Source organism: Osmerus mordax, chromosome 8, assembly GCF_038355195.1.
Source record: "Osmerus mordax isolate fOsmMor3 chromosome 8, fOsmMor3.pri, whole genome shotgun sequence".
Taxonomy (NCBI): Eukaryota; Metazoa; Chordata; class Actinopteri; order Osmeriformes; family Osmeridae; genus Osmerus; species Osmerus mordax.
In genome coordinates this window covers 8,160,658-8,188,283 of record NC_090057.1, presented here as the reverse complement: position 1 = coordinate 8,188,283, position 27,626 = coordinate 8,160,658, and the positions used below count along the sequence as shown (strand labels likewise).

General features: G+C 44.7%; 1 protein-coding gene across 2 annotated transcripts; it reads right to left on the bottom strand.

Annotated features, from left to right (window-relative positions):
• Window positions 1-2,277: 2,277 nt before the first annotated feature.
• bmf2 (BCL2 modifying factor 2) lies at window positions 2,278-13,815 on the bottom strand. 2 transcript variants are annotated; one of them, XM_067242148.1, is made up of 4 exons: window positions 13,684-13,815; window positions 10,306-10,497; window positions 8,101-8,336; window positions 2,278-3,449 (listed from the first exon to the last, which is right to left on the bottom strand). In XM_067242148.1, exons 2-4 carry the CDS (start codon window positions 10,472-10,474, stop codon window positions 3,330-3,332), a joined length of 525 nt encoding a protein of 174 aa, XP_067098249.1. In that variant the 5' UTR covers window positions 10,475-10,497; window positions 13,684-13,815; the 3' UTR covers window positions 2,278-3,329. The 2 variants fall into 2 exon arrangements, with proteins under 2 accessions (XP_067098249.1, XP_067098250.1); XM_067242149.1 differs by having other exon boundaries at window positions 13,740-13,794.
• Window positions 13,816-27,626: the final 13,811 nt, after the last annotated feature.

Genomic DNA, 27,626 nt, shown 5'->3' with positions numbered 1-27,626 from the left:
AAGACACTGAAGTTTGACCGTTATCACAAATGTTTCAATTAAAATGAGGGTTGCAAAAATAGCTGTATAGCCACCGGTGTGTTGACGTCAACATCAAACACACGTCAACTACATACCCCCGTCCCTCGTACAAATAATACTGGGCACCTTGGTGTCTCATTCCTCCATGTTTCCCAACCCTACATCCCAACTAGACTGCAGGTAAAGCACAAAAACCTAGGCGAACTAGGTGTATCCAGCATTGTTTTGATATAGAAGAGGGTCTAGAAGAGACAGATCAGGAGAAAGAGAGGTGCAACAAAAACAGTTATATAAAAAGTATATTTTTTCCAGTGCATGTTGATAGCAAACAGTTGTTTTGATATTAGGAGTTGAGGGTGACCGGCTGGGACCTGTGTGAGTAGGGTCAAGGGTCAGACTGTGCCCTGGTGGGTGGATATGGAAAACCTGTCAGCGTATTAGGTTGGAAACAACCTAATACGTTTCACAAAATATGGTATAAATGTCTATTCTATTGAGGGCACAAGACCTGCCTCTGTCTCCATATGGGTACATCTGGGAGAGGTGAGTGAGTGAGCGGTCTACCTCACGTTAAAAGTGTAGGATCGTGTGGCTGATCGGATGCTCACAAGGCACATTTGTACGATTGTACATTTTGATTGTCCATTTTGTATGATTTCTGGAGACCCACAGTTTGGGAGGCACATGGCTTTTTTTCTCAAAGGCCAACCTCTTGACTCACAGGCACAGCAGATCACATGGTACTGAATGCACATCAACTATGAAAAACAAAGAATCTGTACACATTTTGATATCTATACAGTAGCACTGACCAAATGTACACAAAATAAATTAAAATAAATTACTCCAATGAAAAGAAAGAAAAAAGAATGAAATGAAACAGAAATTTCAGAAAGTGCAAGGAGTAGTTAACAGTGGTAAGACGATTAGTGAGTGAAAGAGAGAGTTGTCGAAGCTTCTTCAACTGGCTCAGTGTTCAGGGATTGCAGGAAACAAACTTTTGATTCAGTTTTTCCAGTAAGTTGCGCTTCTGAAGACGTTTCTCTCTCTCCTACACCAGTCTAACACTTACAACCAGAGCCCGGTGCTGACCACTCGTAATTCTATTTGGTCAGAAGCCGATGAAATCGGCCCATCATTGAGCTTCCATGACGGGCGTTATATGGCTCAATAACTACTCCCTGAAGAATATTAAACTAAGAAGAATTTTTTTTTAATTACAGAAGAGGTAAACCCATCAGTGTCTTTAAACATATTCATATTATAATTTTTTACAAAGATGTTATTGTCTGGTGCAAATACGTTTAATTAAAAAACAAATGGTGGTTGTTGTTTTTCCGAAATGCTGCTGCATTTCAACAGTTGTTACTTAGCAATCCAAGGACTTCCATTGAAAGGGTTTGATTCAGTCAGTGCTTACAGCAGGGCTTGTGGCCACTGCTGGCAAAATTCATTATCCAAGCAACCAAAAATCTGTTTTGTTTTATCTGAAAGCATTGAAGCAAAAAGTGAATTACTCTTAGAAGTGATTACTATCTTAGAAGTGATGCAATGAGAATGGGGGAAAGAGTAAAAATGTTGAAATGTATTTCATTGAACTGACAGACATCCAGTCTGAATTGACAGATTGCCCCCTTCAGAGAAATGTTCTTCCACGCATTCCAATTTGATTGTAAAAATGCAATTGATACCTAAGATTTGTGTACCTTTCCCTGGCCACCATATTGCTCTGTTAGTCCTCGGGTTGCTGATTACAACAATCCGATCGACCACAGCCAACCCCTAGTGCAGCACAGATAACGCATTGGTGCAACATCCCAGGATCAGTGTGTCTGTGGTGATTGTCAAACCAACCGCAGGAAAAAAATCCTGAAAAAGCTCTGAGAAAAGATTCATTTTTACCAGAAGCTTCTAATTTTGGTGATTGTTCAGCTGCCTACTCTTCAGCTCCACACAGAGACATTTGAGATCTGAAAAACCAAACCTTTGTACAGATTTTGTGCTTGAGCTATGATTTTCTAATAAGGGCTTTCACAACCACTCGGTCAGAATAAATTCTCTCTTACACACACACACACACACACACACACACACACACACACACACACACACACACACACACACACACACACACACACACACACACACACACACACACACACACACACACACACACACACACACACACACACACACACACACACACACACACACACACACACACACACACACACACACACACACACACACACACACACACACACACACACACACACACACACACACACACACACACACACACACACACACACACACACCTCTAAGCATGGTAAAGAAACCTTAAATTTATGCTCAAACAGAAGATCTGGCCCAAAGTCAAGGTTACATCTTCAGGTTGACTTGAATGCAGACCTTTCCTACTATCTTAGCATTCTCAATAAATACAGATTCAAGTACACATGCATTAATCCTGGCAAGAAGACAGATCTGATAATAATCTGGATCCACAATCCAGTAAATGTGGCCGCCTCAGAAAACACAAGAGTGGGATTTCAAACCGCTGGTGGTTGAGACCAGTGAAAGACACGGGTGAAGTCACTGTCCCTCCCTTCTGCAGTAGAGATCACTGGGACACAGTCATCCTGACCTCTCTCCACACCACAATCTTTAGTACACGCATGTTCAAATAGGCCAGTGTGGAACAGTTCAGTTGTTTTGTTCAGAGAGTACATTTGGAGATGTGCCTGTCGTCATGTTTAACAGTGGGTAACTTCAGCACAGGAACATCCAGGTCCACAGCTCGGTCCTCTAATGGACCACTTTTGTATTTCATCAACCTGTTCTCTTTTCCTTTTTGCATGTTTTAGAAACGTCCTTCCTACTGTGACTGGACAGAATAAGGCATTCCCAAGACTGACGAAGGTCCTTCAAGACATGAGATAGAAAAGGAAAATCCCAAATAAAAAGAGTTATTTACTGTACAAAATAGTTTTCATCTTACACATTTTTGAAAATATCTCTTCAAACTGAATGGCTTCTTCTTCTTCTAGTGGAGGCAGAAAGAAAACGTGATTGAGTCTCTGTCCAGCAGCGACCAGCGCTTTCTTCATCTCATCTTAATCTTTGTCAACAAAAAAAACAAATAAAAAAACAAAAAACAAAAAAATAAACCAACAACAATCTGAAAAACCTCCAAACCCGTGTTCCATCATACAGTGCCATATAGAAGTCCGGTCCCTCGTTTTTTGGAGGAAGATGAAGGGGAGCCCAGTGTGGACCCAAGGGGGCTGGAGAGAGGGGCCTCATCCTCATCTCTCCCCTCCTCTGAGCTGGGGGGGTACAGGGGCCTCTCTCTGGAACAGGAACCCGTAGAGGGCCATGGTGAGACGCATCCAGATGGGCAGCTGGTCCCTCTGATGCCTCAGGAACTGAGGAGAGAGAGAGAGATAGGGGAGAAACCAAGGTTATTAGTATTGGAGTCGAACCCACATGGAAGTCCTTAACCGTCAATCAACATCACAATCCCCCATCTTTATGGTTATGAAAGTGTTCATCTCTTTCTGGAAACAGTCAGTGTGGGCCCGGGTGATTCCTGTGTTCACCCTGATGCCTGTGAAGTGCAGTGCCGTGGAACCCAGACGTCTAGGAGCAACACAGAAGCAAGTTGTGTCCACAACAGCAGTTTGTGTTTAGTGTGCAACACGGCAAAAAAGAGCAGTCTGGCTGCTAAGGAGAGGCCAGGACCCAAAGATAGGGCGAGAGCACTGACCTAGATACCTCCCTCGCTCTTCCTGTCTCTCACTCTGTCTTTCTCGCTTTTATTTGTCTCTCTCTCACTCATGCTTTTACTCATCAAATGAACCGACCCATGAAAAACAACACCTGCAAACACCATAATAGAACGAAACAGAAGGGAAAATCCAAGTGGAGGCGGATCAGCAGTGACCACAATGCAAAACACACCTTTAAAACACCTTCCTGCCTTCCGGCATCAGAGTAAAACCCTCCGAGCTAGTCTGGTTCTCCTTGTCGCTCAGACAGCCAGGAACTGCTGCATAGCAGCCCCGTGGAGAACAGGGCCGATAAGACAATCACACTTAATAGGATTAAGGAGCTGTAGAGCCTGGGCTGTGAGTGATATATCTGGCACTGGCTCCACCACACAGGAGTGTGTTTAAAGCTTATAGGTGTGACGCATAGGCGATGGAAGGAGTTGAGACAAGGGCCAGGCTAATTTCACTAACAGTTGGCAGAAGCCTAAGGGAAGGGAGGAGAGATATGAGGTGTGAGGAGACACCGGAGGAACAACTGACAGACTAGAGGCTTTAGAAGGGTTTGAGATAACAGGATGAAGTCCATGTTATAGTAGTGCTGTTATAATTGGCTGACATCAGGCTACTCCATAGACAGGAGAGAGTGTGAGAAAGAGGAAGAGAAAGTGAGGAAAGGAAAGAGAAAGGAGACAGATAAGCAGGTGGGGGAGGGGTTGGAGGCTAGATGATACCTACATTTAATATGTGGTGTCTCTTTATGGCTTTTTGGTTGATGTACACCAGTTCTGCCCAAATTAGACATGAGGTTCTCTGCCTGATTATAAACAATCTCTGTGCTGGTCTGTATTTCAAAGAAAGCTTCATGTATTTCATCACTTGTCTGTCCCTCCTGATGGAGAAGTTACCAGAGTAATTATTATAACAAGGCCCTCGCTCTGGAAAGGAAGCTGGCACAACTCCCCATCCTAAATCTGTCACTTGTGCTGGGGAAGAGAAGCCCTCCAGGACCAGAGACATGAAGAACCTCCCGCAAAGACACGAAAAAGTCTCCTTTTCCCTCTCTCTCTCATTGCTTCACTCTTTCATCTCTCTCCCCATCTCTCTCCTCATCCCTCTCTCCCTCTCATTTCACCTCAGCTAAGCTCCCACTGGCTTTCTGAGCAGCCTGGCTGTAGATTGCAACGGGTTGCATAAGCATCTGCCAGTTTCGATCTCTCTCTCCCTCGCTGTCTCTCTCTCCCCCCCTCTCGTTCCGTCCCTCTCTGCCTCCCTCCGTCCGTCTCTCCCCCCCCTCTTGTTCCAAAGAGCTGAACGAAGTTCTTTACCACCCTAGCAATCAGTGTCCGCCGCAGGCGATTTGATGCAGCACATGCAGACAGAACAGAAAGGAGCCAGCGCCACTAAATGGAACCCTAATTGTCCCTAATTGTCTTAATGCTATGCTGTGCAGCTTGTTTAAATACTACCCTGGGCTTGTTTGACTTGGGGCTTCTTTCTCTGCACTCTTTCGGGGCTTTAGTGGACTAGTACGCTCTTTTGTTTGGTCTTACAAGCTGAATGCATGCTCAAAAGCAGTGAAATCAAACTGGGACAGGATTCTGAGAGGACAGCCGGGCGTGTTTGCTTATGAGAAGGGGCGGTTGGACATCCTGTACATGACAGAGGGGCATACTGTGGCTTTCTTTGCATGAGCAGTCTCCTTATCTTCCACACTTGGTAACCAAATACAGCAGAGTAGTCGACTGCCATCTTCAAACCTAAGAGATAAGACATGGACTACACAGACACGCAAAACACTTACATTCCCCACAAACACGACGCAAACACGCCACCTCCTCACATCTCCCTGGTTACCGTATGCAACACACGAGCGCATGGGAAAACGCATGCAAGCAAACACAAACACATATGACTTTTATTCACACATAAGTCATCACGAGCACACATAGGCGCAAACAAGTAAACATACGCGGGCACGCACACCCACAAGTAACACACAAGGACACACATGCATTTGCGAGCCGACAAACTGTGACACATTTTATAGGGAGGTGACTACAAGAGGCTCACTACACTATAAAACATTCACACACGCTGCTTTCGATATTAGACGTGCTATGAACAAGAATGTCCGTTTGTGTATTTGAATAACTCCTCAATAACCCAGCTGAAACATCAGATAACGGAGAGGTGATATAACACAATGTTACCTATACAGTTCTTTGAGAACAAATTTAAAAGTGATTGCTCTTATCTTGCTCTGTCACACCACGGCAAACCACAAGCACATAACGTAACACACACACACTGCAGTCAGCGGAGCGAGTGAGGTATTGTGGGTAGCTGTCACGTTACTGGCTGCGTCAAGAGGAATGAGTCATTGTCTATTTATAGCCTTGCATATAAACAGAGCCCAGTCTACCCAGACACAGTATTGCTAGCACTGGTCCCTGTCTGCCAGATGAAACTCTACCTCGGCCTCTCACGCTATCTCACTCTCTCTTTTAAGCTCTCACACTTTACTTCCCATTTCAAACTCTCCCTCCCTCTTAAACTCTCATACTCTCAAGTTCTCCCTCAAACTCCTTCCCTCACTTGAAAACTAACTCCCTAACTCCACTAGATTCTCTCTCTCTCGTCCTCTCTCATCCTTCGCAGTTGAGCTGTGCTTATCAGCTGCACCTCATTGTCACACAGCCCACATGGAAAACACCCAGATAAGACCGTATATCCCCCCTCCCCACTTACTCGTCAACAAGATGAGGACCAGACATGAACTACTTGCCATGATACTTCAGTCAGCTTGACAGGCTTTTGTTTGTTGGTTTCCAGAGGGACAATGATACTGGCCCAGACGGTCATCGTCCCTGACAGTATCGTCTCAGTCCCCAGAGAGTAAACACAGTAAACTAAGCCTGAGGCTAATGGGCGAGTCGCCAACCCATGAGGCACTGAGCCTGACTGTAGGCAGTCACCTGTCAACACCTCAGTTCAGCTGAAGTCATGTGTGTGTGTTTCAGGTCAGAGCTATAGCTCGTGGTTGGGCTAGTACCATCTCCTACACATTTCCATGATGAAAATTCTCATGGCTGACTGCCAATTGATCTATTGATCTACCAAGGGGTTGTGATCGCCACTATTGTGCCTCAGGGTTTTTTGCAAATGCCGTAGATGATTTCCTGCCGTGTACACCTCCTAGATCACCGACCATCTAAACACATTAGATCCCATCAGATAAGATATCAGATATCACCATGGTGATAAGAAGTGATAGACGTTTGATATTTTAGGAAGTGGAGAAAGAAGTGGAGAGAGAAACGTGAATCAAGTTAAGTCCTTCAACAGGAAGGACTCACCAAGTTAATGGCAAGCTGCTCTGAATCTCTGCCTCCATCGTCTTCTCTTTTTTTTATTTTAAACGCTAGAAAAAAGGGGAGACAAATGGATAAAGGGAATGGGGGGGGGGGGGGGGGGGGTCACTGTCACTGCAGCCTGTTGTCCTGCTCCTTCACACGCTGTAAACCTGACGGTACCATTCCGGCACACTTTGGAGGGAGTTCTGAGCTATTGGAGCTGTCAGCGTTATGACATGGACAATAATTCAATGGAACCTTGACCATTGTGATATTGGTTAGCAGTATTTTACAGCAGCAGGATGTTTTTCATTGACCCACATCTGAGACAGTTGGAAGGGTTGACTATTACTGGATAGGTTACATGTGTCTTACAATGGTTTCTGTGTTCCGGCAGTAAAAAGCCACAAGCCTTTGCGGCAGTGGGTGGCCCTGTGATACACCACTCACATAAACGCACGCATGCTCTCTCTCTCTCTAACTATCAGAACCAACCAACTTGCCCTGCTCCATCTTTCTTCTCAACCGGTTGAAACAAAACAGCAAACATTTCATCCAGCTGTTGCCTCCAGAGACCATCCTTCAGTCTGGTTCTGCAGGTGTTGAGCTCAAGAGTAGGACACCTGTCTGTCTTCTCTGAGCAAACACAGTCTGTCAGGAAACGGAGAACTATGTTGTGGCAAATCCTAGTCTAAGTGAGTGCATGGCCATGTATGGGTGTATATTATCAATTATAGTATTTTTTATCCAGTTTGCTCATTTATGGTCTGGGTGTTTAAATGAGTGATCATTTTTTCTTTCGACATTGGATCCTCTCAAACAGCCATACTGACTGTAGTGTTGCCATAAACAAAGGATGGTGGACGGATGGAAATGTTTCGTTCTTTATGAAGATCTGACACCCAACCCCATCGTCCTATCCCATTCCCAACTCAACTAACCTTTGACCTTACCTGGTGAAGGTGGTCCTGGTCGAACTGGTCTCCGATCTCCCGGAGCTTGCGGCCTATCCTTGCCTCCGTGCTTATCCCCGCCTGCTCCTCCGGCCTTTCTGCCCTCCAGTGCTCCTCCTCCTCGGCCTCCCTCCGATCCTGCTCCTCGTCCTCCTCGTCCTCTGGGCCTGGGTTCCTCCTCTCCCCCCGGTCCTCCATAGGCTCAAACCGAGCAGGGAAGTGGGGGCGGAAGCCAGCTGGGGGAAATGGGAAGGGAAGAAACATTTGAAATAGATGTTGTCATGGTGACGCCATGAGTCTTCAAGACAGCTGAATGACATGAGACAAACCAACCACACCAATCAGCCGAGATAGGCATATTTGAAGTGCTGTCGCTGACACAGATTCACAGCGTAGAGGTAGGGAAGCTAACGTTTATAGGAGCAGCAGCAGGCCGTGCTCAGGTCTACAGGGACACGCCACAGTTCATGGGTTCCCTTAATGTTCCTTCCATAACAGTACAGATTAGACTCTGAGAAAATCCTTGGCCCTCCCAGACACTGGCCGAGCTTTCCTGATGTACCGGTCCTCTGTGTTTACATCCCCAGGCTCAGCGCTCTTCATTTCTTTCACGCAGTTTTACTGGCTGTGTTTACTTTACCGCATCTCCGTATCACTGCCTGAAAACCCACCAAGCTGGTTCTACCACTTACGACACCCGCGTGCCCCTGACAGATGATACAGTAGCTTGGAAAACTCTGTGCAGGTGACGAGGGAGAGGAGGCGGAAAATCAAACAACAAACAAATAATAAGCCCCGTTGACCCCTGTGTTTGGGTGGAGACGGCGTGGAGCCGAGTCATCGCTCCTGGCACGCGCTAGTGTCGTCACCGTACGGGACAACAATCACCTCTGTGTCATCGGCTACAGAGACAACCCTATTCTCTTTGTCAACACTACCGACTCTGTACTATCTGTCCTTCTACTCACTGGAAATGCATTTCATTATATAGATACATTAAACATATATAACTATAAATATCTATATATAAATACATATATCTATATATAGATATATATATATATAAAACAGTTTTTTTTTACAATAATACATATTTAATGTAAAGCACCAAAGTGTTGAGGATTAAATAAAGGATGGTAGGAGAGGAGCCTGTGTTACACCTCAGTGGACTGTGATGGATCACAGTGGGAGTGTTTGTGTGTGTCTGACCTCTGTCCCAGACAGACAACAACAGTCGGCACCTCTCCAAGCGGTCAGACTCAATAAACAGACTGCATTACCCAACAGTTCAATTCAATTACAGTGATGTCACAATGATTCGATTAGATCCCAGTTGATAACATCCAATTAAAATTGGTTGCCTAATTTGTGTGCGTGTTGGTGTGTGTGTGTGTGTTGGTGTATGTTTTTGTATGTGTTGGTGTATGTGTGTGTGCGGTACTTCTGTGCCCATCTGTGAAAATGCAAAAACACTTATGACCAGTACTTGTTACAGAGTGTACAATACCTGGGAAACCACGTAATGTGGGACATAATTTGAATTGCAAATTAGTTTCTGTGTTGTCTTGCTGTCTGTACTGTATGCACACAACACCCAGATATGGTCAGATGGTCAATCCCCACAATGAAACATAACTGACTGCCAGTTGTGACATCAGCATGAAAAGTGTTTACTTTAATTCCATTAATGTGTACTCTCCTAGTGAATAAGGCCCATTCATATTTGATTTGATCAAATCGGGGAGAACTTTAATTAAATTCAAATGCCACCTAGTAACAAAACTGTTGTCAATAGCAGTCAAAAATAAACTTTCGTTATTTGTGTGTTTGGTGAATTTCCACAACATCTTTAAATAAAGTTACAAACGTTCCCTTTCATATTTAGAGTGATGAAGCCTTGTTATAAAGGAATGAAAACTTGAAACTAAACTGAACTATGACGTCAACTCTGAAGACTACTGCATTTACCCTTTGGAACATAATGTTGACATTAGGTGCTGTGAGTGAAACACTTCACAGCACTAAATACGTCACTTCACCACAGTCAAATAAATGCTGGAGTTAACTTGTTTTAAATAACCCAGTACACTGAAAAAAGGGGATCGATTTCCTAAAAGACACAAGTCGCCTACAATCAACTACTAAAATGAAGGTAAGTGACCCCCCCCCCCCCCCCCCCCCCCCAGGCTCCTCCCTCTTTCTCACCGTGGAAGAGCCTGAGAGGCTGGGCCTGCAGACCGCAGGACAGCGTGTTGTTGTTCTGGCCTTGTGACCTTGTGGCGTCGGAGGCGGGGTCTTCGTACTTGACGTCCCTGAAGGGCGTTCCCCAGCGCTGTGAGATGGGCCGCGACATGCCCTTCTCCTCATCGCCCATCGGCTGGCTCAGCGGTAGTCTCCCTGGAGACACACACGCATGGGGAACGTGAGTATGCATGGGCTTGTGCGTGCCTATAGGTGTGTGTTTGTATTTGTGGGTGTGCATGTATGTGTTTGTTTGGCCGTAGGTTTAATTACAGGTGTGTATGCATGTGTGTAGATATACAGTTGATATGTGGAAGTTGGGGACTTCAGCCTTCAGTATCGCCAAGTTGCTAATCTATCACTCATGTTAGCTTGTACGAACAGTAGTTACCCAGATATGGTTTAAACATAATTGTGATATCATGCCACCTATAGTACTAAACTAAATCAGCTCTCACCAGTCGACCTGTGTAATTGATCAGTATCACACAAAACAAGGACACTGTGACATCTGCTCACAAACATCCAAGCACTTCCAATATCTCTACAAATGTCAACAAAAACAGGGATTTTGGAGTCCAACAACTCGGCCCGTTCCAGCCCGCTGCACCCCCCCCCCCTCCCCCCCCACACACACACACACACACACACAACCCCTCCACCCGAGACTCCTCCCCTCCCCAGAATCACCATAATCTGCCTCGGTTTGCTGCGGGGCACCGAATAGCTGGATTAGGCTTCCCTCTGGACAACTTCAGACATACGCATGAGTGGTCTTATCCTCTCCTTCTCTGTCTGTCTGCCTCTCTGTTTATCGGTCAGCCTCACTCTCTACAGATCTCCTGTTTTCCATTTCTCACTGTGTACCACTTTGTTCATCTCATTCACTCTTTCGAGCTCCGTCTCTCCCTTTGCACTTCTCTGTCTACCTTAGTCTCTCCTCAGCCTCCTGTTAGCGCTCTTCACCTCTTCATTTCATACACTGCATCTCTAGGTATCTTCTTTCTCTTTGGCTTTCTCTTTGTGCATCTCTCTCAGAAGCCCCACCCCCTCCCTGTGGTCACTCTCTCTCTCTCTTAACTACCAGCTGGCTGCACTCCTGCCAAGAGAGAGGCAAAGTGCTGGTCCACTAACTCCCGCCTCCCTGACAGAAACTAAAGTTCCTGCCGAAAGCCCACGCATCACTGGTAGTGAACAGCTTTATGGAGAAGGAAGGAAATGAAACAAGTTTTGTTTGCGACTTCCAACCCTCCACATACAAACAGTCACACACACACAGAGATATACACACTCCCTAACTGGCCTCATGCCAGGCAGTGATCTATTGTTTTCAAAAAGGAAAAAGCACCAAACATGCCGAGGTGAAACTGGAAGCTTTGTGGTATTTTGTTCACTCAGTGAAGTGACACCAATCATTTCACCTTCAGTGAAAGTGTCTCTTTGTCTGATGTCATGTCATACTGTAATAGAGCAGAGTATCTTTAGAAGTGTGCAGCACTGGCAGGCTGGGAAGGCTGACTGCCTGGCAGGTTAGAGAAGCTGGCTGGTTGGGGGTAACACTACCACTGTGTCAGTGAGAAGAGTAGTGTAGTGGTGTAGCTGCTTGGTGTAAAAAGCCCAGTGAAAGGGGTCAATAAACCCCTTTAGGATAGGTTACAAAACACCTGCCTTTAGTGCTTACTCAGGTCCATGAAGACCTCTGCAGGTCCTGGAGTTTTTGTACTTTTACTACTTTTGTACTTTTACTTAATTTAAGATCTGTATATGTTTAGTGTTTTGCACCTCCCTGCCACAGTAAATTCCGTGTTTGTATAACATACATGGCGAATAAACCGAATTCTGATTCTGAGAGACTGACCTCAGCTACCTATTGCCTTTCAATCACAGGGCAGTACCAGAGTCTTCAGTACCTCTTGGCTGACGACACTAAGCTGGTGAAGCTGCCCCAGACAGACAGAAAGACACACACACACAGAAGGCAGGCCTGCCAACCACCACAGTGCGGTCAGACCGACTCTGATGCTGCAGAGAGTAGCTCCCTCTGCTGCTCCATCTGTGGCCGGGCACACACACACACACACGCACGCACGCACACACGCACGCACACACGCAATTCCATCATTCTCTCTCCCCAGGAGGTATGGGGACTGGTTGTGCTCCATACCCAGCACTCACTGCCACTGAGGGGGTGGGGAGATCGAGAGAGCAACTAGTGTGTAAAAGCGGTCATGAACCCAAGTTCACCTTACGGGAAAGTGCAGGAACCAGGAGCTTACAGTTTGGCACCGTGCTGCATGTTTGTATATTAGAAAATCAGGATGTAACATATTCAGGTTAAATTAATTCGGGTTTATTGTAAGTCATGGAATCGTCGTGGTCTCCCTCAAATAAACCCAGAAATATGGTCTTAACATTAGACGCTTACTTGAGTTGAATAAATCTCGAGGAAAGCAGAGCGCCTGCTGGAGCGCGCAGCGCCCAGTCATATTTCTATGAAAGATCGTCCGATCATCTCTAAAACACTGACATGTTAACCTCCACAATATGTGATAACGGCATGCTTATTATAATACCGTTATGTCATGATAATTTTTTTCACGAAATAATAATGTATTTATGTTACCCAGAAGACTAAACCTTTAACTTCCGAATGTCAAAAAAAAAAATCATGAACGCTACAGAATTAACTGTTGCGATCTCGGTAGGAGGAAAATTGCCGTCTGTGACTCCGCGTGCTTTCTGATGTCCCGAGAAATCATGCCACCGAAAGTTTGCACAGTTTCGCTTTTCACACCTTTACGGATGGATCACACAAGTAAATAGAAACAATCCTCAAGAATTGCGGATTGTGAAGCTACTGAAGACATAACGAGCATTAACTAGTGTGTGTGTCGATATGAATCAATTAAATTAGAACAACGTGAAGAAGCCGAGGAGATTTTTGTCTTTTCAACTGTAGTGGTTAATAATATTCTTGGCTAAAACAACAGATTCTGGAATTAAGTGCAGTGGTCTACCACTGCAACTGTCTAACACGAAGTAAATCCGGTAGCCAACTGATTTAGCAAATTAACCTAAATTTATTCATGCAATTAATTGTAAACCACACATCACATGACTGAAGTTTAGTATACAACAATCCACGGTGGAGAAAGAACAATTTTGCTAACCAAATGGTGTAGACTACACATATCGACTAAGGTCACGATAAGGAGACCTTATAACGATGTACTATGTCCTTCCGTCCGATGTACGGTCCGAGCTTTTTTAGACTAAAACAGTTGCAATTGATCGACAAACTCTATCCGCCCTTTAACAGAAATGCAAAACGGAGTCACCTACCGCCAGCTAGTGTGCGTTCCGTTATGATCGGTGGTATCTTGTCGACTTGTTGTTACCTTGTGACTCCAAGACAGAGCGGCGAGCTGTATCCTTCAACCTGTTTCATTACAGTCAATCCGATGAATGTTTGCTGTTTAACGGAGAATGTTTTCTTCGGTGTTGCCTCTGAAAAACTGGCCCGCCCAGTATATTCTTCGCCCGCCCCTTTCATGAACATGTAAATACATTCTCTTAAAGTGACAGTCAATTGGTTTCATGACATATGTCAGCATGCTCCAGAAATGAGAAGATTAAAGAAGATGACAAGAGATAGGCCTTACTTCTTTATTTAACATTATTTTAAAGCGGATGCATAGCCTACAAGCCTGTTGTAGTTTTTATTGAATTGCCTTCAGACCTTTGTTGACACGCGCGATCAAAGGAGATAATCCATACCATGAATAACATTTTTGTTCTAAACTATTGTATTAATGTATAAAATGGGTCCATATTGGCAATATGATCCTCAAATCCGTTCTGATTCTCTCTAGGAATAAGATAAATCGTTCGTGGGTTTGTTTTGGTGGATTCTACTGCACTGCTTTAAAAGCTTCTGATGACGCATATCCAGCCAATCAGATCATTTGTTTTGATCCCGCCCTCCGCTTCGTGTATTTCTACACGTGGAGGTAAAAAAACACCCCCATCTTTTCTGAATCGGCACGTGACTAGAAATTTATTTATTTATTTATCGCACTGCGCTCAGCTGACTGCACCGCTACTAGGCAAAATGTACCTTGCCTATGGACTATTATCAGTTTATGAGTGTGAAGTAAACGGAATAATCTGTCAAGCCACAATACACACAACACACAAAGCATGTTATGAAGATATGCAGATCTTCGAAATGTCTTAATGAAATCAAGACATCAACATCACATCATTCCTGAAGAGAAAGCACATAGCCTATGCCATGGTGTAAATAACAGTTGCTGTACAATTTGCCATCATTGTAAAATTAGCATGACTGCACCCTAACCAAATCATGTCTAGTTCTGAGTAGCAGTCACCACGACGACATGGCATGGCAAAATATATGCATGCACAATCTACCGTATGTAGCCTATACTCAATGTTGATATAGCCTATGTTTTATATTTACACATATACAATCGATTTATAGAAGTACAGTGGTGTAGTCTACATCATACACAAGCATTTGAATGCCCACTATAAAATGAGCAGTGATATGGGTGGGGGCTGTTTGGGATAGGAGGGACACTTGAATTGACAGAATACGTATGCATATGCTGTATACTATATTATAGCCTACTACTGCATATAAAAACTGTTCACGTATATATATATTTGCACATACAGAATATGTACATGTATGAGATCCCAGGAGCACAGAGCTGGCACCATTATCATCCCCCCCCCCAGATATGGTGGACCATGCAATGAAAGAGGCACTAAGGTTTGTTTTAGCTTGAGATATCAGTACATCCGTTTTCCTTTTGGAACAGTTGGATAGACGCAGGCGTTTGCAGATGACATCAGTTTGCTATGCAGATGGAAGGGGATAGATAGACAACCGTTGCAACATGCCCCTCCCTTGCCCGTCTCTGGTGCCACTGGAAAGGGTGTGAAGAGTGATTTTCTCATCTCCTAGCGAGGTTTACAACAGGTTTTAGGACACAGTACAAGCAACGCCCCCCCCCTCCATCTTGTTTGAGCTGCTGTTCTACAGCTGCTACCCCCAAACACACAAACAGACTGACACATACACAAATATACATATGCACACACATTGTTTCACACTCACACAAACAAATACACACATACTATCTCCCATCTACCAGGACCACACCCTACTTTTTGTCAGGCTTTATTCTTTTTTTGTTTCTTTCTTTCTTTCTATTGCTGTATCGAGTCAGTGAATAAACAGTGAGTATTGCTGGTTATGTAGGAACGTTTTAAAGACTGATGGGTATAAAAGACACCATATGTGCAACTGAATTTAAAATATCCATCAGTTCTGGTGGATAAAGCTTTTTTCAAGTTGCACTGACTGATCGACTGAAAAAAACCTGTCTCATAGCTGGCACCTGTGATCTGGTGTTGGGTCAGATCACTCTACATTTAACCATTTTTATTTCGAAATAGTGTCTTTGAAATCCAGTTACTTCCCATTTAAGCCACAAAACTAGTTTTGGAAGATCTTGCAGTATCAAAATATGGTTTAAGTGTATGTAATGTATAGTTTCTGTTTGTCATCCCAGAGTAGGACAAACGACATGAGTAACAACATGAGGCGTTCAGAGCTTCTTTTCAAGGGCAGACCAAGTAATGAGCCCACTGTGTGTCTCCTTTGAAAAACAAACAAAGACAAGACAAGAAATGAAACCGCCCAAAACCATTTTTACTGTGGTGTTTATTCTCCCTGTGAATGTTTTAGTATATGAATATGTAAATGGTATTCCCTGAGTAGGCAAAATTGTTCCCCTATCTGTGTAGTTCGCACCAAACTCCCCCATCTCCTATGTACTCAAGGGTAACGTTTTTATCAATTAACAAGGGGAGGGAAGAGGAGAAGCCCATGTTTACCCACACAGAAGCCCTACGAAGCAGGGCCCTGCAAAGCAAGGCCCTGCAGGAGCTGACAACAATGTTGCTCACAGTTGCACAGACCGAAACAGTGTTCGATGAACTGGCAGATCTAAATAGCATATATATATATATATATAAATGTCATGCTTTTGCGCAATTTGAAACCTTGTTTTAAGTTTCGTTAGCTGTCTGTTGCTTTCATGTGTACTCTTGAGAGGCTTTGAAGGCTGAAGCATCCTTTGAGTTGTTGTTGAACTTGATACTTGTCATTTCGAGTGAAACCACCACTTCTGGTGTCATGTGCAGTGACAGGCACTCTGTCCAATTTAGTTTTCTTCCGGGCGTACTGAAGTATATTACCCACATGAGAATACCACTGAGACACTCCACTTTGAGTTATTATAGACTACACATTGCCATCAAGAGTACAAAGTCTTTCAAAAGATAGAATGTCTTACATTTCATGGCTGTTATGTCAATCTACTGATGTTTTACCTAGTTAATTCTCCTTGTCTCTTCAATAAATATACAATTCATGTTACATTGCTTCTGTGTTTACCGTGGTAAATATAAGGTTGTCTTCCCCTCCTTTACCTGATCTCTGCTGATGGGTGGGGTATAAGGAGATGGTACGAAGAAGCTCAAGATGCCACAGTTCAAAGGCTGTGGAAGCTTTTCCCTAAATCATCCTCCTCCTATCCATTGTCAACAGGCCCACAGTTTAACCTAGGTAACTGGTGGATTGGGTGTATATGTGTGACTGGTGTGTATGCCAGCATGTGTGTACTGTATGAGTGTGTGTGTGTGTGTGTGTGTGTGTGTGAGCGTGTGTGTGCGTGTGTTTGTAAACAAGGCTCTCTCCGGGTTCATCCAAAGGTAACGTAACAGAAGCTCAGAACCCCTCCTGAGAGTATTACATCTTCACCGTTCCCTTTCACACCAGAACTGGAACTTGGAATGAAGGTAAGCAGTCTGGATAAAGACAAAAACAGAACGCAATGAGCTCATATCTATGAGGATGAAGGTGTTATGTGGAAACTGCAGCCGTCTCTATAGACTTGAGCTGTGAAGGCTTTGAGAAACTGAGCTGCAGCCATATTCCAGAACAGTGGAACCGTCAAACGTAAACAACACACTCCTACCCAACCGCTTGTTGACAGGTGTCTGGTATAGTCACCTAAAGAGTCAAATTTGCTAACGGTTGGGATTTGGAAAGTGATGGCTTCTTGTATTTTATGATGAAGACGACATGTTGTTGTTACAGTATTACAGAGTGTATAGAAAAAGGCTATTATGTTCACCTCAAATGACTCCGAGCCCTCAGACGACCACGCCATTGCTTCATTATTTCATTTAGTTATCAAAAACACAGAAGCTGTTGTGAATCCACCACAAGTGGGCGATTAATGATTCCGTAGCCATCTGCGGCCATCACAGTTGACCGGGCGATAGTTTGAACTTGTTCAACCCTCCCATGTGGTGCCCTGGAGGGAAAGCAGAGCCTGCATGGCTACAGTGGTCCTCCGTTTCCTCCTCCGCATCCTCATCCGCTTGCTGCTCTCCCCTTTAATCCTGGCAGCCCAGCGAGTACTCAAGTGGCAGTGAGGGGATTTTGGAAAACTCCATGTCAGATGTGATGAATTGCTTTACTATGTTGTTAGGGTGGGGTTTTGGGGAGGGCGGGGGGCAGAAGGGTTGTTAAGTGTGTGTGTGTGTGTGTGTGTGTGTGGGGGGGGGGGTGCTGAGGGGGGGCAGAAGTTAATCTTATTATCTTGTTAATCTTCAGATACTTTGAGATGTGACGTGAGCAGTGCAGCTGCCCGTGCAATAAGGGAAGCTGTCATCGATACATTCACCCCCTCCATCTAACACACAGTTCACTCCCTTTATATCCCCCTCTTTATAGCTTTGCAGACTTGTCAACCCATTTCCTAAATGCTCAGATAGACTGCAGGTATCTGTAGAGGCTTTTGCAAGGATAAAAAAAAAAACTGAAAGCTGGGCTAAATCATTGAAGAAAGCAGCAACGGATGGAAATAGAGCTAGAGCTGCTCTGTTTCTACGGTAACTGTGGTTGGGGAGGTACCGTGGATGGAAGTGGAAGGGAAAACAAACCGCGCCTCTCCGATGGCAACAGCGCAGCAATTGGTTCTCGTTTCCTGCGAGGACAGGAAGAAAAAAAAACATAACAAAGTCCCTTCGTAGCCCAGGAGACACAGTTTGATGTTGCATCAGAAAGCTCCAACAAGAGGCAGAGCAGAGTACATAACACGCACACACACTCAAACACACACACGTGCATGCATGAACATACACAAACACACAAACAGACACACAAACACACACACACATAATCACACGCTCCACTTCACCCTCCAGCCCCTCCCATCCCTCCCTTCTCCCGCCAAAACATCCTCAGCACGTGAATCCTGCCTGGAAACCAAGAGGAAACTTCCGCCTCCTTCTGATTGGCTGTGTTCCCTAGCAACGGCGTTTGCCCAGCCAGCCAGTAAGATGCAGCGCATGAGGCACACTGACCCAATGAAACAGATTACTGAGAGAGGCGGGCAGGCGTGGTGACCTGGTAACAGTCAGGAGAGGCAGACTGGGAGGGATGGTGGGGGGAGGAGAGAGGCTTGCTCTGATTGGCTCCAAGCTGTCTTCTCTCCTCTAATTGGCTTCACAGGCTCCTCTCTTCTCGGTCATTCATACATTTCTCTGGGCTTCTTCGTCCCCTGCCTCTCCTCTCTCCCAGGCAAAGCTGCCACCCTGCCCCAGAGGAAGTCCGGTGCCCAAGGTCAAGGCAAAGACGGAGCCACGGTCACATCCCAATTGGTCCAAAGGAACCTTCCTAGTAACAAGTCACATGGGCGTTGTTTTAAAAAGTTTGTAATCAACAACTTATTTTTTTGTAGCAAAATAACACAACTAATTGTTGTTTTTGTTGTTGTTGTCTTGGACAAAGGAAGAGCTGTGATCAAAAGGCATTGTAATGTTTTTAACAAATAAATAACTTGAAATGCTACAGATCTTCAGGCAAGCCAACATTTATTTAATGGAAATGTTTACATTGTTGAGGGATAAAGTATACATTGTCTGTGGTCGTGGGTGATTATTACTGACTCACAGCCATGCTCTTGTTGTTGGGGAGTTAAGTCAACAGCCTCCAGGATCAGAGGTTTATGCTGAATAGTTAATGAGTGGGAGAGAGACCGGCCTACTCCTTACATGCTGTTCTCCAGCACTTTAGCTAATTTAACACATCTGCAAGCAAAGAGGCTCCCAGGCAGAAGCATTTATGTAGCGACTTTAGCAAAAACACTAAGCAATCACTGTAGGCATCGCACACAGCCTACTTGGTTTAATAGAACAGTTGAGAAATAGCTGAAAGTGACTTTATCGCCTCTGCAGAGTGGGACTGAAGTGGAAGTAAGTTAGTTATTGTTAGAAGCATGTATATCTACGTGTAACATAGCTTGGTAACAACAGTGATGAATGGGTGTTGGTTCACCTAGTTATGTAATATTGATCAACCTCCCCTCCCCTCCTCACCTCCCCCACCACACACACAAACACAACACCGTTGTGTAACAATACAATAAATGAATTATGCAAACTGCTATGAACAGGATGCCAAGACAACCATTAGATTAGATAGTCGACTGTGGTGTACAATAGAAATATATAGCAGTCTCAGCTGAAGGGAGACTGTTGACTGTTGAATGAAGCCTTGCCTCATTCTTCACAGTGAGACAAGCATGATTGAAGTTTGTTGTGAGAGCTGTCATGATTTGTGTCTCTTCTGGTAGGTGATAGCCATCAACATGATGTCTGTGTGGAAAGGAGGCTCAGAGCCAGCCTCAAGATAATGTGATTTTGCATGTGAGATGTGACCCTGCCACTGACAGTTGGCTTTCAGAACCTTATCAGTTGTAGTCAAGTAATTTATAACTAAACGGCCTTCAGAGGCCCCACACCTGACACGATGAAAAACTCATCAAACGTTTGAACGTGTGCACTGTGATTCTACTGTTAGACTGGTTACCCTTGCTTGTCACTATCTGGGCTTGAGGTCAGATGAGGTATACCTCCTTCAGTAGAGCAGCACTAACCTGCACTAACGTTTTAACCCGTTTACAAATACCTATTTAAATTCAAAGGGAATGACTTCAAGGCATTGATGGCACTCCAGGGTTTCCAAATGGCCCAGGGCGGAAGTGAGTCACCCGAGTTCCTGTTGTAGTCTACACGACATAAATGCCCCCCCCCATCTCGCCTTTTGATAAATGCTTCATTCTTCTCCAATCTGGCCATCAGCCCCTTCTGAGAAGCCCCTATTTGTCATAATGTCAGTGATTCTGCATTACGTCATTCAACACGGTGACAGGATTTAAGTGTTCTCTTGTCCTCCGGCTTTTGAAGGGATCTGCGATGAGCCGCGCTCATCCGTGAAATGACCTATTCAACTTTTCTTTCGCTTTGATTGGATCCGTGAAGGATTGCCTCCATCTCCTGTGCGATGTGAACCGGACACATCGAAGCCACACACAAAACCTTAGTGATAGGGAAATTAACCCAGGAAATAAAAATGCTAACAACATTGTCTTCTGAAAAGCAGGTTGAATTTTAAACGGAACATTCACGCCTGGAAACAAAGTAATCCTGAATTATTCAGAGACACACAGAGGAAGGAAAAACCAACATTGAGCATGTTTGTACAGACAGAAGCATCTTCAGACTCCTCTACTTCCTCCTGTCGCTGTAGCAAAGGATGTGTTATTGTCATGCAATAAGCGCCTGGAACAGGAAATGCAACGGTATGCCAGAAGAGGATTAATGCATAGTACAGTTGTCATTGTATTGGATGTTCTGTGATGCCAACACACACATGTACACACGTATGCACACACATACACACACGCACACGCACATGCACGCACACACACACACACACACACACACACACACACACACACACGCACACACACACACACACACACACACACAGATACAGAGAATTCTCCAAGAATGGATAATCTGACACACACAGACACACACACATGCTTGTCATTTAGTGTACTGTATTTTTGTAGGGAAACTCAACTTTCCACCAAAGTGTGAATTTAATAGCAAAAAAATCTAATTGTTATTTTCAGTTAAGAGCAGTACATCCAATTTCCTCCCACCAAACAAATAACAGATCAATTATGTGGACTTGTATCAGCTGAGATAAAAGGCCTCTTGTTAGATGTCAACACCAAGAGAGCACAACCCTCTAATGCTGTTAGACTGGAAAGAAACATCTAGTCTGCTGGGAAGAATCTCTGCACAACGTTTGCCGTCCACACAGCTCCACACAGCTCCCAGCACAGTCAGGGCCTACCCATGGGGCCGAGTGCTTGTGAGGAATCTCCGCTGGCCCGGCTGGAGATAGCCTGGAGGTGTGACAGCCGTCCTCTGATCTACCGATGCCTGTGAAGATCTGAGGACGGCCTCCTGTCTCCCACACCATCTCACCCCCATCTCCCCCCTGCCTCCCCATCTCCCCCTCGCCAGCGCCTCTCACATTAAAGCTCTGGCTCTTCTACAAGCCATGCGGGCGGCCACTCAGCGTGAGCTCCCATTACCATCTATAGAGAGAGAGAGTTGAGAGGATGGGCGGTGTAGAGAGAGAGAGGGGAGGAAGTGAGGAGAAGCAGAGAGAGGGATGTAGAGACACAGAAATGGATGTAGAGAGGGAGAGAAAGGGAGGGAGAAGTGGAGGAAAACTGAGAGGTAGGTTGAGAGAAAGAAAGACTGTGTGAGGGAGAAGAGGATTTGGGGACACAGAGATTAAGCTGGAAGGAGAGTGCGGTGGAGGGGCGTAGAGAAGGTGTCTCACACCTCAGTGCTGTTCAGTGTCTATAAGGCGTTGGATGCAATTATCTCTCTCTGAGGAGCATGGAGGCTGCTGCTCGCAGCAGACAGAGGTTTCCTGACAATCCTGCTTTAGCCACCAAACACTGTCAGGCCCCAGGATCCCATTTTCCGGACCATTTAAAAAACAAGGAAAAAGATGCGTGACTGAGCGGCAAATTAATTTCACCGCCTTTATTCTGGCTGCTCATTCTGGCACACTCCCCTGCGTCCCTCAAGGTTTTTTTCTACCTGACTGGGTGAACTGTTCACAGCTTTCTCTCTCTCTCCCTGTCTCTCTCCCTCTCTATCTCTCTCTCTCTTTCTCTTCCTGACTCATACAGGAATGCCACATCTCTCACACCGCCCCAGTCCAGCAGATGTTTATGGTACTCCTGCCAGGTTGGGATCAGTACCTCCCCCTCCCAGTCACTGGCGACATTCCAGTTGGGGAGCCAGATGGACACACCTGTGGCCAGGACCACCTGCTTCAGAGAGGACCCACACATTCCACTGGACCTTATTCCACTCTGGGTGGGAAGCATGGGTGCGCCACTCTCCAAACATAGCTCTGAGCCACCATCAAAGACCTCATGAAATCCCCCTCGACAACACAAACAATGGCTGCCTATTCACCTCGAGGCATGTCATTCCCAAGGCCAATGAAACCATATCAAAGTAGACTTTCAGTGTTGCAGGAGTCAGGAGCTGAGATGCCACGTGTTCAAAGTGTTCGCATAAGAAATGCTGCTCTAATGAGCTGCATTTCGAAGTCTGTCTTAGACACTTTGAGGGAAAACCATCAAATATTAATGAGGTAGTATCCTGGTGGAGCTCTTTAATTGTAAAGGATCCCCAATGCGCCTTGTTTAATGATCGAATACACCAGGCGGGGGCCTAACTAGTCATAATGGGTGCTGGCAATGTTCTCAGCTCCGTATCGCAGGTTCAAACGAGCTCTGAACCATAAATGGCTGGAGCGATGATGATGGGGATGGTGACAGCCCTGTCTCTAAGCAGAGGAGCCAATATGAACATGTCATATTTCCCAACCGATGGGGAGCTAAAAATGTTCTGGCAGATCAGAAGTGAGAGATAGCTGGTCCTCCACTGCACTCAGTCTCTATCCCCCTCCCAACCCCCCCCCCCCCCCCCCCCAGCCCCCCGCCTACTGTCTGCCTCTGGGGAGGCTGGGTCTGACATGTTGTTAAAGATGCCACAATGGACTTTGAAGGAAGGCAACTGTCAGGCTGGCTGGCTGTCTCCTCTACACCCTGGCAGTCAGGGGTTGAGTACAAATGAAGAGAGCGGAGAAGCAGAGCTACGAAGGAGGAGCAATGTGAGCAAACGTCAAACTGGAACACCATCACAATTCATCTGGCACTCCAGTTTTGTGAGCCTTAACCTCGCTATGACCGCAGTGCGGGAGGGGAGGGGGAGGGTGCTATCACTAAAGCTGGGACTGTCACTGGAGGACTGGGTTTCCTCAGACAAAGCAGGTCATCCAGTGAGGCTAATCATTAACGGACATTACTGCATTATTTTCTGTCTGCACTATGGTAGATTTAGAGTGTATTTTAGATTCTATTGGATGTATAAATAAAGTAATAATCTACTTTACTCAACTTTATTCTTTCAATTAATATCTATGTTGGAAAAGGAACACTTTCAACATATCTCTACCGAATGACTCTGAGCAGTTTATTAGCATTTTTTCTATCCTGAACAGTGTTCATGATAGCTGGCACAAGATAGCGCCTCATCAGGACAGGCTACAGTGAAAGCTTGCATATGAAACGGGGGAAGCAAGTCGTAACTGAAGCCGTGGTGATGTCATGTGTTTAGCAGGCAGCAGAATGACTCGGCTCAGCAGATGAGCTCATTTCCTGTATGGTTGAGATACAGGTTTAGGGGACTTTCTCTTGTTGGTTGTCTCTAAAATGCCACATCCCCTCCATGTGATTGCAACCAACAGCGTTGGTGCTTTGTTTTTTCTTGGGGTTTTGGCAGCAGTTCACACTGGTCAGATCATGAGGTATATATCCTATATTGTTCTGGTAAAATATTTCGGGATTGTATCTGTTGAAACTGAAACCCTCCACATCCTTATTGTCTCTTATAAACTGTGAGTGTTTACTGTCAGCAAATGCCATCAGTTTCTGTTTTCTATGGTATCTGAGATTCCTGACAGATTTCAAAGAAAAAAATGAAAAAATGTTTCCTGAAAACAAAACGTTATTGGATGGTGGCACCAGTGCACCACTTCCTGGAAGGCATGTGACGCCGTCTAGACAATCCAGCTGTAAATTATACTTCCGATTTGAATAGAATACAAATATTTGATCTTATCGCAGTTTCACAGATGTGTTGACAAAATCTGAATTATGTTACTATTATAGATCAACACAGAACAATCTCACCACTGAATATCAGAGTTCACAGACAAATCAACTTCCCCCACCCAAAAGTAGTAACACTCAGTCAATTGGTTTTTAGGTACTCAATAATTGATTTCTTATTATTTGCCCTGAGAGAAAGAGGGATATGTACAGTGACAGCTGAAACCATCATGTCAATAAGCCAGTGTGTGTCCCTGTGTTCTGTGTTAGCTCAAAGTCCAGGTCCATAATCTCTAAGCTAATGAATACTAGTAGGTCATGAGCATTAGAAGGTGACCTTTGACCATTGGGTTGTGTGACCCACACCTAAAGGGCATCTCAGAGTTCAGAGTTGAAGTCATACAAGTATATCTTAATTAGAAGCCAACAAAAGATGTGGCTTCAGCGATCAGTTGCTGTTACAGTTTTGAGGGGAGGTCATTGTTGGTGTTCACCAGAAAGGTGCCTGTAAGTTCATACACACGTGCACACAACCACATACACAAACATAGAACATGCACACACAGGCAATGATGTTAATGGCCTTCCTACGGTAAACAGCACATTAAAATCTGTGAGAGGTTGGGCTCCTTGTTCTTCTTCTGTAATATGAAACCTGATTAGTCCTTTAGCCATGCTTCCCTCCTGAGAGCAGAGACACACAGGACCACTGTCAGTCCAACACCTCAGAACCACTGTCTGCTCAAACATTCATGTACATATACGATACTCAACCTGCTTTCAACTCAGTAGTCAAATACATAGTATACATTCATTTAAGTTGCATGAATTAGTTTGCCTGAAAAATACTTTAAAAGTTATGTATTTTAACACTTTTACTGTAATGTTTATTTAATTGCAGCAGGCCCTAACAAGTGGCTCTATGTAGTACTGTATCAGTGTATGACGTGCTCAGAAAACTCCTGTGATCCTATGATCTGTATAAGAGCTTCCACTGTCTATTTTGTAAGTCGTGGGTTTGGGTTTGAGTACTGGCCCTTCTAGGCCCTTGGTTGAGGAAGGCCTGATCCTAGTTTACCAGAGGAAGAGGGATGTTTGTACAGTGTCCAGCAATGGGAGAGGCACCCGGCGCTCCAGAAATAGACCTGAGATATTTTCACCTCGCTCTGGGTCTGGGTTAGGTGGGCGGACAGAACACTGAGGGAAGCGATGACATCAACACCACCTCTACACACAGACGCACGAACATAGAACACATTTAAGACACAGGCACACACACAAACACACACACACACTCACACATACAAACTCCAAATCCCTGGAGTGACGGTAACGTCATCAGCAGTAGATGATGTCACCACCTTGGCAGCTTCTCTGTCCCTGGAGACCTCTGACCCCAGGGCCACCTGCAGCTCATAAACACTGGAGGGGGTGGGTGTGTGTGTGTGTGTGTGTGTGTGTGGGGGGGGGGTGTCACAGGAAAGTCTTAGCCCAGATGGCCAACAATGAGGCAGAGAGACAGAGAGGGACCTGACTGATGCATTCCTGTGGCGTGTTGTCGGCCGAAGGGGGATGGGGAAGAGGGTCCCACAGGAAGGCCAGGGACTTTTGCTGCTGGCTGAAACCTGTGGGGGCTTTGAGTTCACTCTCTTTCGATTTTTTTTTTTACAAATACGTTGTTGTACATTGTAACTCTCTCCAGCCATTCGCTACTTTAATCCATGTGGGAATTGCATGATATCTGCATTGCTTTTAAGGAACCAGAGCAAGTGAGGAGAATGATTAGTATGGAACGTAAGACACATAAGTCACCTCACCTGAGCCACAACCTTTTCAGCATTAGTTCAAGTCCATCCTGCAGAAATCCACATTCACACGCCGAACGCCTCTTTAGCGGACGCAGTGAGATGTGTCTGATGGCTCTATCGGTTTGACAGCAGTGGTCCCTGGAGAGTGTACCTCACAGATTACTGGTACTGCACAGATGACTGCCTTCACAGCAGAAAAGGCCATCTGTCAAGATCATATCTTTATCATAAAGAAAGTTAACTCCCTGAACAGGATTCCAGGTACTGTACACACAATGGTGAGAAAAAGCCAGAGCCCACGTGCTTGTTTCAAATATAACAACTGCCAAACAGGTCATTTCTGACCCATTTTCTCTGACTGTTCATTAGATACATTCATGAGTGTGTTGCTAGAGGACAAATATAGGTGCAGTGTATTATATATACTGTACGGGGCCCAATCCCAATACACCAAGATATCAATGATTCACATATTTGGCTCCTAAAGGTACACATTAGGTTTGAATATTTCATGCTAAGAGCTGCAAAACGTCAGCTTGGTTTCCGTAAACGCATCAAGTGAGTCGTTCCCACTGAAAACAATGTCCATCAAGCTCCCTTCACCTTCCTGGGTGGAGAGGGTCATGGGGGTTCATCCTTGAACATTTTGTGGTGGAATGTCATGGTTTTATATGGTATGAAGGTTCCCGCAGAATACCACACACAAACACAACACAAGTTTGTACACTGATAAAATTGTATTTTTCTATAAGAAATGGTGACAGTTGTTTTAGAATTGGTACCAATAATACTAAGTCTAATACTAGTAATAAAATAAAGCTGTGGAGAAGTCAGTTTTCCACCCTTGTGCTACATGATTCTAAGGGTATTTCAGCAGCATCTCAATGTTCCCTTTGAACAGTGATCTCAAATGTAGAAAAAACTTTAAAGAAGTCCTCCAGTCTAATAAGGAAGGTGTTTCAAATCCAGGTTGTTTCACTGGATGGAAAGTGCTAAAACGATTGTGTACTGTTGCCTTGAAAAGTATTTCCAAGATTTGTAAATACAGGAATCAGCCTAGTTTGTATTGTGGATCAATACACATACACATATATTGTACAATTCTTCAAAATTAGTTATTTTCCAGTGTAATTTATAGAAATATAGACATCAACACAGTACAGGTATTCTTTCTCTGTATTTTTCTGTGTTGTGTTTCCCATATATCACGTGGTATCCAGACAAGTGTTTTAGACAAACACTGAGGGTGACAAATGCAGTGGTTGTTAAATGTGTGATGTGGGCACTGGTTTCTGTTCATCTTTCTCATCTG